The 12661-nt window shown below is 41.0% G+C and overlaps 1 protein-coding gene across 3 annotated transcripts in view; it reads left to right on the plus strand.

Moving 5' to 3' along the window:
- NOSTRIN (nitric oxide synthase trafficking) overlaps positions 1–12661 on the plus strand; it is a 66082-nt gene that overhangs the window by 46691 nt on the left and 6730 nt on the right. For all 3 annotated transcript variants that reach the window (XM_005676014.3, XM_005676013.3, XM_005676015.3), the window contains 4 exons: positions 5398–5496; positions 5594–5719; positions 8799–8907; positions 10222–10310. In XM_005676014.3, the coding sequence (XP_005676071.1) occupies positions 5398–5496; positions 5594–5719; positions 8799–8907; positions 10222–10310 (423 nt within the window). The remainder of the gene's footprint in view (positions 1–5397; positions 5497–5593; positions 5720–8798; positions 8908–10221; positions 10311–12661) is intronic.

Below are 12661 nucleotides of genomic sequence, written 5' to 3' on the forward strand. Positions count from 1 at the left end.
ACCTCACCCTCCTGTCTACCTCACAGCAATGGGGGATAATTGTGGTCTTACTGCTGCCAGGATGTAGTGCACACGTCCTGGTGTAGCGCACACCTAGCTGGCCTTCAAGGTGTGTTAGATGTAGCTGTTACTAACTACAGAGGCTCTTACTGGGTATCGCCTTCCTTTTTCTCAGTGTCTTTTTCTCCTTTTAGGGTCTTCCTCCACCTTCTCTTCCCACCACACCCCACTTTCAGCAGTCCCTACTTTTACATTGAAACATTATGGACATTATCTTCTTCACTTATAAAGTCTTTCTGATGGTGATCGGATGTACATTTACTTATATTTCAAAAAACCTCCATTCAGTTCAGCTTTAAAAATATTTAAAACCCTAGGTTTTTGGGGATTTTTTAAGAATCCAAATCACATGGAGAATCTACTCGAAGCCAGAATCTCCATTAAGAAAAGAAAGGTTTCCTTTCATCTTTTTTGTTTCCTGGTTTGTTGCCACCACCATGCTGGAAAACACTGGAACTTTACTCCCTCTTCCTATGAGTTCACACAGTTCCTCTTATCCCGCATGAGTTCTATTAGGTTCTAAACTTCTCCTCTGGCTTTGAGCTATCCTCTGCCCCCTGAATGCCAAATCAAGCCCCACTAGACCCACTTGAGATGTTCCTGTTGAGTCATCCTTGCCTCAGCTTAACCAATAAGGATTCCCTTCCTTACTGTTTCCCTGGCTTGTACATACTGAGTCTATACCAACAAGTCATTGATTCACGTATTACACTGTGTATTCTTATTCTCTGTTGTTTACAAATGACAGGAGTAACATGTGATATTCATGAAGGCATATAATGAAAGTTGGCTGAACTCAATTAAAAGAGAATTTATTAGAAGTGTGGGAGATAGAAATGGGTCCACCAGGGTTGTTCCATTTCATTATTTTCCTCCATTCACCAGCTGTTCTTCCTCTGTCCGGTCTGATTCTCCAGACTGGATTCACAAATTCTTTCAGAGGACATTCACTGAACTGTGCTCAAGGCAGTTTACTAGATACTGTGAAAAATATTATAAAATTTCAAGTGCAAATATTAAGAAATGAAACCAATTCCACAAATCATATGTCAAAATGAGTCATCACTTCATAATTATATGTTCAATCCATACTTCCTACCTTCCAAGAAAAAACAATTCAGTTGGCAGAAATAACCTGTAATATATTTTGAAAAATAATAAGAATCTCATTGTGGTCCAGTGGTTAGGACTCTGTGTTCTCACTGATGTGGGCCTGGCTTCAGTCCCTGGTCAGGAACTAAAATCTTGCAAATTGTGCAAAATAAAATAATGTATGAGGCCAAAATAAAACAGTAATAGCCACTCTATCAAAAATGACCACAAATCAAATGTTTGCTATTGGTAATATTTACTCGAGGAATTATTTTAGAAAACCATTTGCAATAAGTGCAAAGAATCTTAAAAATGTTCATATTCTCAACCAGTGTTCCTCATGTGAGCCACAGGACACAGAAAATAATGTGAGTGGGTGTTTTCTCAGTTCCCCGAGGATGATGGAAACTAATACCACTTTAGATGCGATGGAGAGATGGTAACTCAATGCAGACAGCAGATGCCTTAGGACATTAGGGCTTAATTCTCTCTTAGAACCTGGGTTGAAAAACCTAATTTCCTTTCCATAAATCCATCTTAAGGAAATAAATGAAAAACAAAACACATATTTCCATTCAAATACATTAAAAGTAAAAGGGAAGAAACAATGAAAGTGGCAATGTTAAGAAGATGGCTAAATAAATCAATACATTCTATACAGGGCATTATTAATTAAAACAGTGTTTTGGAAACTAATAGCATTGGAAACTGCTTATGAACAATGTTAAGTGAAAAAACAGTATAGCAATTTGAATAATTTGGTTGATAACTAGAAATATAAAATCACACATACATCTATACCTCAACAGACTAAAATACATCAAAATGTTAACAGGGGTCCTCTCTGGGTGGAAGAATTAGAAATGGTTTTAAAATGTATTTTCTTATAGCCCTTTATGGCCCCAGAACAACGTCTAGTGTGCTTGTTAAAATTTAGGTTCCTGGACTTCTCTGGCAGTCCAGTGGTTAAGATTCCACATTTCCATTGCAGGGGGCCTCAGGTTCGATCCCTGGTGGGGAAGCTAAGATTCCACGTGCTGTGCAGGGCAGTCAAAATAAATAAATAAAATTGAGGATAAACTGACTCTTAAGCCCTGAGTTGGGAATGAGAAGTTTTAGGCTAAAAAAAAAATTTTTAATGTAGATTTCTGAGTGCCTGCCTACATGGGATGAGTCACAACTTCTGAATGATTTTAGAAAGGGGTCTTGGTGATTGCTATGCATAGTAAAGTTTAAAGAGTTTCTGCTCAAGAAAAAGCAAGATATTTCTTTGATCCGTTTCATGAAAACAATTTAGATGAAAATGAAGTCCCTCCAAGCTCCCTGGGTAGTTCTAACCGGAAGGCCAGAACAGCAGGAAATGAAAAGAATGAATGAAGAGTGTGAATTATCATGAAGCCTGGGCCCAGACAGCCTCTCCATCTGCTCTTCCTTGATAACTCCTTGATCGCAGTTTCCTTTCACGTGCTGTTGTGAAAACACATGAGGAAAATTTGAGGTCCTCCAGAGTCTCTTGCTTCTCTGCACCTTATTTTATACAAAAAGAACAAGATAATAGAAAGCAATAATTCATTAAACAAGATATGGATTTCCCCTTTGCACAGTGGAATTTATCTCAGCCTCTTTTCATGAGCAAACATAGATCATCTTAACGATTTCCATGAAATGTAATTAAAATCTTTTAAATATTACCATTGCCAGCAAGGGACAGGATTATTCTAGCCTCAGACTGATGCTAGTGGCTCAGCATTTGTCACAGTAAAGAAACAGCTGCCCAGTGGGGATTCAGTGTATTTCCCAAACCTGGCTTTTGTTTTCCATCCTGTCCTTTGCTTGTAGTGCTAAACTGTAACAGGTGCTTTCCAGATCTTCTTCTATAATGTAAAGACTCTTTCTCTCTGAAGACGGTCTCACTTGCGGTGCAAGACATTGAGCAGAGTTTATTTTACGTATTTGTTAGAGGAGGCGTATAGTTTGTGCCCTGTCAAGAAGCATTTACATTTACTAGGCTACTCTTCTGGGTCTTTTTAATCCCGTATCTGGGAGACAGAGGGCACATTCAAATGGCTGGTACTTGAGATTTTGGAGAAAGACTCAGGAGACCAACAGCAGAAACAAAAGGTATATCATTTCCACTGACTTACAAAAATTGTGCAGATTCTGACTAGAGAAGGAAGATGGCCTTGGGGAGCAGAGCTCCTGATTCCCCAGTTCAAAAGTCAAGACACTTGGCACAGGATCAAAGTTTGCATGTGGTTGACATAGATGTTCACAGTTACTGCAGCCTTTTACCACTTGCATTTCATAGTAGCATTAAAATGACTGTATACTAGTAAAGCGTGGTGTTTCCAGACAGCAGAACATTATTCATCCTTAAAAGGAAGGAAATTGTGACCCAGGCTACAACAAGGATGAATCTTGAAGATTTTATGCTAAGTGAAATAAGCCAGACACAAAAGGACAAATATTTTATGATTCTTCTTAGATGAGACACTTAGTTTCAGATTCATAGAAGACCGCAAGTAGAATTGTGGCTGCTGGGATGATGAGGGGAAGGAGAATGAGGAGTTATTGTTTAATGGGCACCGAGTTGCAGTTTTGCAAGATGAAAAAAATCCTGGATATGGATAGTGGCAGTGGTTGCACAATGATTTGGATGGACTTAATGACACTGAACTGACCTCTTGAAACTGGAGAAAACGGTAAGCTTTACGCAACAACTACACAAATTTTTTAAAAAATTTAATGACTATGTACCACAGGTGAAATAACAACAGGATATGAATGCAGTCTACATACAGGGATATAAAGGAACACTGTACTGGACAGGCCAGTGGCTCCTGCAGGTGTGCTGAGAAGCAGGATGAGAGAAGCCAGTGGCCTCTGTGATGTCACCACACCCCACACCACCTAAGGGGCTGAATACAGGCCGCCCTTCTTACTTCTTTGTTAATGTTAGCCACTGATTTGCCCACAACAGCATTCTTCCTCATGAAGGACTCTTGCTGAGTGCTCTTTACTGTGGGAAGGGGTGAGGCAGAATGGCAGGTATGAGAGGAACCAGCCCAGCCTCTGGACAAAGAGGGAAAGCCCAGGCCTTGTCCTTACAGAAACAGAATGCGGCGTTATGTCTTGGACACCTGCCACCTCTGTCAAACCCACAGTATCTGGGCACATACCCAGCAGCCTCCTGCAATCCCCAACATAGCCTAGGAATCCCCAGGGTGTATTCCACTTGACCCAGCCTTCTCTGAACTTCTCTATTTCCTCAAAATAAGCAGTCCACAGCTTGGCTCCCAGTGAGTGGCAAGAGGCTAATAACTAATTTTTTCTAAAATGTTAATGGCTGACAAGCCAAATGTGACCTGCCCAATTTCATTGATTCTTCCCAGTTAAAAAAACAAGCCAACTAAAACTCCAAGAGTGGAATTTTTTCATCCCACACAAAATGAGAAGGCTGTATCCCCACCTTCAAAGAGTAGTCTCTGAACCCCCAGGCCAGGAAAACGACTTGGTCAGACTTTAAGGTTCTGGTCTCATCACACAAGCTTCGTTAAGAAGAGAATTTGCATCTCATCATCGTTGTCCCTGCAAAGACTAACAGAATGCCTTGTATGCGTTGCAAACAATTCTAGAAATATTTGGTGTCTGACTGCAGTTCCTAAATACAGAAGGGCTTTTACTGGGCTTCATTCTTTTTCTGGAATGCACAAATGATTTCAAATGATTCCTTTCTCCCCCTTCTTTGTGAACATCAGGTAACCTATGGCAACCACCTGTGTGCCTTTTGGCCTAGAAAAGACGGTGAAAGTATGAGAGTGAAACTCCTGCATGTGTGCGTGCTCAGTCATGTCCAACTCTTTGCAGCCCTGTGGACTGTAGCCCACAAGGCTCCTCTGTCCATGGGATTCTCCAGGCAAGAATACTGGAGTGGGGTGCCATGCCCTCCTCCAGGGGATCTTCCCGACCCAGGAATCAAACCCACATCTCCTGCATCTCTTGCGTTGCCGTGGATTCTTTACCCCTGAGCCACCAGGGAAGCCGAAATTAATCCTAATGGAGGATAAATAGACAGACACCAAATCCATTCCTGTCCTGGGAACCTGCCCCCTCTGCAGTTTGGATCAAGGGGCACAAACAGGACAGCTCACTCAGACTTTCTTCAGTGTGTTAGTGCTTGGTGGGCGCCTTTAGTTTTGTAAATATAACAGAGGGCTGATGTAATTTCATTTTTTACCCTTTCAGAGCATCCTGGAGCTGGAGAAGGAAAGAATTCAACTCTTGTGTAATAACTTAAACCAGTACTCCCAACATATTTCTGTTTTTGGCCAAACCTTGACCACAGTGAGTAGTAGAGAATTTGCTGTCTCTGGTGTGCGTGGTAAGAACTGGCAGGAAACGTGTCTTCTGCAACCTTGTTCTGCTTTCCTTGGCCTTGCAGTGCCACACGCAGATTCACTGTGCCATCAGCAAGATAGACATCGAAAAAGATATCCAGGCTCTCATGGAAGAAACCACAGTCTCATCTACAGAAAATAAATCCGAGTTCCTATTAACTGACTACTTTGTAAGTATGGATGGAAGGAGGTTTCATTCGCGGGGAACCTTAGTCTCATAATGAGGGATTCCTTTTTTTTTTTTTTAATTGAGAGCAATTGTAAAAGAAACATTGTTTTATAAATTAAAATATTGACTTTTTATAGTCTGCCTGAGTTTAAAAACTGTGGTTTACAGATGGGGTGATGAAAATATGTCTTCAGTATTCTCTGCCAGGGAAGAAAGTCAAAGAGGATCTTAGACTGAATCTTTTCATTTTTGAAGCAAATATTTAATTTTTTAAATTAAAAACATTAATTTTCATTGGAGCATAATTGATTAACAATGTTGTGTTGGTTTCAGGTGTACAGCAAAGTGACTTAGTCATACAAATACATGTATCTATTCTTTTTCAAATTCTTTTCCCATTTAGGTTATTACAGAGTATTGATCTGAGCTTCCTATGAAAGACAAAGTAAATTAGCAATAGCAATGTCTGTTCAAAGCAGAAACAAAGATAGAGATGAAAGTGGGAAGGAAGATTTGATTATATGGGGAAAGTACTTTTTTTCTTCCAAATAGTGTAAGTGATCCCTGAGATGAGACAATGTACAATAAAACACATCTATTACTTTCTTGTGAAAATACCTCTGTAAGTGAACCTGTCAATAAAATTAGGGTCATTCTCCTTGAAAATTTGACTAAGGTCCTATTGAAACATAAAGAAGCAGCCATAATGGTTTATCTTTAATTGATGTGCCCATGGGAAATTTTGGTTTTTAGGTCATTTAATTGCACCAGAACTAATGACTATGTATGTTTTCTAAGAGAATGGACTGATTCTCCAACTGGGAGAATAAGCTTGTCCTAATATCCTTAATATTCCTGATGCTTTTCAATTATGCTAGAGAAGACTCTTGAGTCCCTTGGACTACAAAGAGATCAAACCAGTCAGTCCTAAAGGAAATCAACCCTGAATATTCATTGGAAAGACTGATGCCGAAGCTGAGGCTCCAATACTTTGGCCATCTGATGTGAAGAGCCAACTCATTGGAAAAGACCCTGAATCTTTCCCTGCTGGGAAATTTTGAGGGCAGGAGGAGAGGATGGGGAGAATAAGATGGTTGGATCACTGATTCAATGGACATGAACTTGGGCAAACTCTGGGAGACAATGAGGGACAGGGAGGCCTGGTGTCCTGCAGTCCATAAGAAAGAAAAAAGTCAGACACGACAGTGACTGGACAACAGCAATAATGTTCTTAAAGCAAAACACCTCCAAAATCTAACTTTATAACTTTATAGACATTAGCAGTAAGTGTAGACTGGGTTTTATCGAGTGCTGCAAAATTCACATGGACTAGGGTAAGACAGTGAAGAGGAACTAAAAAGCCTCTTGATGAAAGTGAAAGAGGAGAGTGAAAAAGTTCGCTGAAAGCTCAACATTCAGAAAACTAAGATCATGGCATCTGGTCTCATCACTTCATGGGAAATAGATGGGGAAACAGTGGAAACAGTGTCAGACTTTATTTTTTGGGGGCTCCAAAATCACTGCAGATGGTGTTTGCAGCCATGAAATTAAAAGATGCTTACTCCTTGGAAGCAAAGTTATGACCAACCTAGATAGCATATTCAAAAGCAGAGACATTACTTGGCCAACAAAGGTCCGTCTAGTCAAGGCTATGGTTCTTCCTGTGGTCATGTATGGATGTGAAAGTTGGACTGTGAAGAAAGCTGAGTGCCGAAGAATTGATGTTTTTGAACTGTGGTGTTGGAGAAGACTCTTGAGAGTCCCTTGGACTGCAAGGAGATCCAACCAGTCCATCCTAAGGAAGATCCTGGGTGTTCATTGGAAGGACTGATGTTGAAGCTGAAATTCCAAAACTTTGGCCACCTGATGCGAAGAGCTGACTCATTTGAAAAGACCCTGATGCTGGGAAAGATTGAGGGCAGGAGGAGAAGGGGGCGACAGTGGATGAGATGGTTGGATGGCATCACTGACACAGTGGACATGGGTTTGGGTGGACTCCGGGAGTTGGTGATGGACAGGGAGGCCTGGCATGCTGCAGTTCATGGGGTCGCAAAGAGTTGGACACAACTGAGTGACTGAACTGAACTGAACACAGCATATAGATTAAATATTTTAATCTCATTATATTTTTATACAGGCTATTACAGTATTCTCTTTGCTCTAAATTGTCACGCTTCCCTTTCTTCAGGACAATCTTTCTAAAGCTATTCTCTCCACCAATATTTAGGGTCCCAGTCTTTCTCCTTCCTTTTCAGATAAGTCCTGACTCCTCCACTTCCATCCTCAGTCATCAGTTTTCCCTCTTTCTCCAAGATTTCTGTCTCTACTACATTCATGATCAGCCACCCCCCCCCACCAGACCTAACACCTTTTTGTTTTTGCACACAAAGGTTTTAATCATTTTAAGTTGCATATCACTATAGGACATTTGCTCTTTGACTTGTTACTAGGCATTTACACTGTGTCCTAACATCTTTATTCTTTCAGTTCGGGAAATAATGCTTATGAAAGCTCTCACATAATTAATAGTTCTCAATCTACAGGATAAAATTTCTACTTCAGCCCTCAAATCTGACCTAAACTACTTAGATAATTTTTTTCTCTGACTGTATTTGCTCAAGCAACTGGTATGTTTATTTTTCATTTCACACAAATCCTCCCTCTATCCTTTGCTTGTGCCATTTCTCCTGTAAGGAGTAACTTCTGCCCTCCTTCCCCTCAACTGAAAGGTCCTGGTTAAATCAGCTAGTCTTCTTAAAGCTCTCGTGCCCCGACCTTGGTGAGCCATGCACGTCTATGAAATAGCTATAGTAACATTCACTTTCCAAGGGTGATTTTTTCTGTTAAAGTAAGTTCTTGGCTATATACTTACCAGTTGTGAGCAAGATGTCTTCTTATTAAGCAGGTCTAGAAAAGTAAAACTATCTGTGGAAAACCAAAGATTATCCTGGCTTTATTATTTTTTTCCCCTTCCATTAAGTTAACTTAGAATGTAGCAGTGAAAGTCTCAGTGCAACTAGGAGTAGCAACTCTTCCTTTTTTCCCCTGAAATTGTTAAACTTCCTTCTTTTTTCCTAAAGGAAGAAGATCCTAAAAATGCAATGAGTAGAGAGCGACAGACATCTTCAATAAAATCAAAACTGTTGAGACTGCAGAAAGATATTGAAAAAGTCTCGCGAGACCAAGAAGGTATGTAACTATCTCTTTGATTGGCCTGGTGAAGGAAAGTATTCTATCCTGAGGTTTCATTCAGAGTTGGGGTGTTTCTGCTTTTGCTGACTGGTGCAGGGATCATCTCATTTAAAGGACCAAATGTCAGACCTAATTTGTGTGAATAAAGAAAAATTTTCGCTCAAAGGAGAGAGCAAAAAAAATTAAACATGACATTTTGGTCCATCTGTGAGATTTTTATAAGTACTATACCACCGTTTCTAGAAATGTAACATTTTACTCTGTTCCTGAAATTGGCTGACATGAAGGACAATTAGTTTGGATTAAAACATAGTAAACCTCCTAGGTGGTTTACTTCCCAGGTGGCGCTAGTCGTAAAGAACCTGCCTGCCAATGCAGGAGACCCAGGTTCGATCCCAGGGTTGGGAAGATCCCCTGGAGAAGGAAATGGCAACCCAGGCCAGTATTCTTGCCTGGGAAAGCCCAAGGACAGAGGAGCCTAGTGGGCTACAGTCCTTTGGGTTGCAAAGAGTCAGACAGGACTTAACAACTAGACAACAAAAACCTCCTATGTACAAGGCTTCCATTTATTTATTTTTCCCATATTAGTTTATATTATTCCATTGGAAGGGTGTTAATAGGTGATTTAAGATTTTTTTAATTTATTTTGTACTGAAGTATTATGGATATACAGCACTATCTTAGTTCTAGGTGCACAACTTAATGATTCAATATTTCTGTACTTTACAGAATGATCACCACTTGCTTGTTTTTAAAGCAACTTGCTGAACGATGTGAAAAGCGTTCAAATTAAATCCTATGCTTAGAGGTTAGGTATGTTAGAACATGAAGAAGCTCATAAGTGCCACAGATAATGAAAACAATTTCATACGTGGGATTCTGATATGTGGAGCTTGTTTTTTGTGGACCCGAGAACACTATTGCAATGTAATACTTGATAGGAAATCCAAGAGAGCAAAATGTTTAGAAATGTAAACACCAGCAGAGGAGAGCTTAAGATCATGGTAAAATGTTAGGGAACTGCCACAGAATGGATCTACAAGAAGGATTCAAAGCTCATCCTGAGTCTTTCATCTTGAACAACAATCAAGACTCCTTAAGCACCAGTATTTCTCTAATGTCATTAAATGAAGGTACAGGTCACCCATTCAGTAAAATTTAGCAACAACTACATACACAAGCAGCTCCAGCCATTCGGGAAATGCTCCAGGAATCGGTTCTGGGCTCTGGCTCCCTCTGAGTGTAACCACCTTTAACCCCTGCCCCTCCAGGACTGACCAGTGGTGACTGGCAGTATGATTTCACTTGCAGGCTTGGAACGAATGCTGAGAGCCTACTCCAGCCACTCCTCCTTCTCAGACTCAGAGAGCGAAAAAAGCACAGCAGCCTTAATGGACGAGGTAAATATTTGCAGAGTGCAGTTTGGTAGATTTAATGCTGAAGGAGCTATTTGGGGAACGCCTGTGTTCTGGCCCATTTGACCTCTGTTTGCCTTTCCTTTCTCATGACACAGAACAGTCTAGTCAGAGAGCTTGTACGGTCAGCTCCTTGACAAGTGGTTTGAGGAATCTGGAAAAATCCAGCTACTTAGAGATGTTTGCTTTAGTGTCCTCCCAGGGCAAGGGGTGGAAATGTGCCTAAAATAAAATCCCTCCCCCGCCCCCAGCATAGAATCACTGTCAAGGTCTGGAAATCATGTGTGCTATCTCAGTTAACAGATGCGACTGAAACACAAACGCAGGGTCTGCTTTCAGAAAGGCCTGCATCCGGATCTACCTCGGCCAGTTACAGGGACCTGGGACAGGTTCAGTTTTCTCATCTTGGAAGGGGGGATGTTGGTACTTAGCTCAAAGGGGTTTTGTGAGGTTGAAGCAGTATTTAGAAAATGCTAGCACAGTGCACAGAGGAGAGCTGAAATCCTGGTATTATTATAGAGATGCCGTTTTCCATTTATCCCTGAGCCAATATCAGGGTCTTCTGAGAATACTAGGGGAAAGGAGAGATGTGGATGTAGGGGAAAGGAAGATGGCTGTTTAGGGTGTGAGAGCTTCCAGGGAAACAAGGAGAAAAACCTCAGAGGCCAAGGTCATTGTGAGGGGAGAGGAGGTGCCGTCAGCGGAGGTAGGGAGCGGCACTTTTTGCCGAAAGGCTGGACTGCAGCAGCACCCAGACATTTGTTGCAATTGATGGGCAGTGTGACCTCTTCAGAGGAGCCCACATTATAAAAAGGTTAGCAAAGGCCCATGAATTTTATACAGGAATAAAAACAAATACTGTGACCTATGTGTGGCAAGGTACACAATTTGTTATGATTGGAGAGAAAGCTGATTGGGGTTAATTTGAGAAGAATTCAGGAAGAGATTAAATTTTTAGCAATGTTTTGAAGGATCCAGGAAGCTGGGCCAGTTTTCCTTTCCTTGCACGTAGCCTATCTAACACCCTTGTAAAAAGTACATACCTAATAAATTCTGTCCGAAGAATGATTTCAATAGTCCTTTGGTAAAAATAGACAGACGCAGCCAGGTATTGTTTATCTGTTTTTTAGCAGCAGCTTCCTTTAGTGCAGGTGCTGTTTCAGGAATAAACCTGACACTTTTTGTGAAAAGACAGGCCTGAATTCTGTTCACTTGGGAACAGAGGTCTAATATCCTTGCAGTGACATATGAATACAATTTTTATAAAATTATAAAACAGACTGAAAGACATTTTCTGTGACAACATAAAATGTTTGGTTAACTAATCCAGTGTAAATGATATTTACCAAAAGGAAATCATATGAAGCATTTTATGATGGCATTAATTTATAAGTTTATTTCTTTGGGTTCTTGCATAGCGTTTTGTCATTAATATAGAATATGTATTAGGATCTTCGGGGCACACAACTGGCCTGATTCACACAATGGAGGATGCAAGATGGGAGACGATCTAACCCCTGAATTTATAGTGTTTAGGATCTAGTGATGAAGCAGAAAGGGTCTTCAAATAGTGGATGCCAAATATCTGTGTCAGAAATTATATACCCCCACATCTGGGGGAGGGAAACTATTACCAGTAATGGTGGTAGATTGATTTTGTCTTAGGCAGGGGAGGTTTCTTGCAGGGGAATCTCTATTTCCTATTTCATTGGCTCTTGGTCCTGTGCCATATTTGAAACAAGAATGTTGGCAAGCCATATTCTCTGAGAAATTGTTGCAGAAACTGAAAGTGTATGGAGGCAGATATTATCTTTGGATACCAGAAGGAACACACCACAGAACAGAGAGACTTGCTCTTGATGTTCCCAAGTGCAGACTGGATCTAAGGCTGGAAGCCACGGAGAAGCTTTGGATTGCACCTTAGGTGCGCCTGCCCACTGTGCAGTGAATGGTTCCAAGACTACTGGAGGTGTTCGGTCCATGGCTGTGGTCCCCTGACAGGGATGTTAGGATTATGAATCCCAGGCTGCAGACTTCCCTGGCAGTCCAGTGGTTCAGACACCTCGCTTCCACTGCAGGTGGCACAGGTTTGATCCCTGGTCGAGGAATCAAGATCCTGGATTCCAAGTGGCACAGCCAAAAAGTAGAAAGAAAAAAAAAAAGGAATCCCCAGTCTGGGGATGTGGAGAAGGGAGAGGCAATGGTGAGGAGAATGTTGGATAAGCAGACTCTTTCCAGTATTTAGATTCTGTGCTTTGATTTACCTTGACTGACCACAACTTGCCAGAGAAGTCAATATAAAGTTTTAGTTCAAGGTCAAATTGAAAACGGAGAGA

Source organism: Capra hircus, chromosome 2, assembly GCF_001704415.2.
Source record: "Capra hircus breed San Clemente chromosome 2, ASM170441v1, whole genome shotgun sequence".
Taxonomy (NCBI): Eukaryota; Metazoa; Chordata; class Mammalia; order Artiodactyla; family Bovidae; genus Capra; species Capra hircus.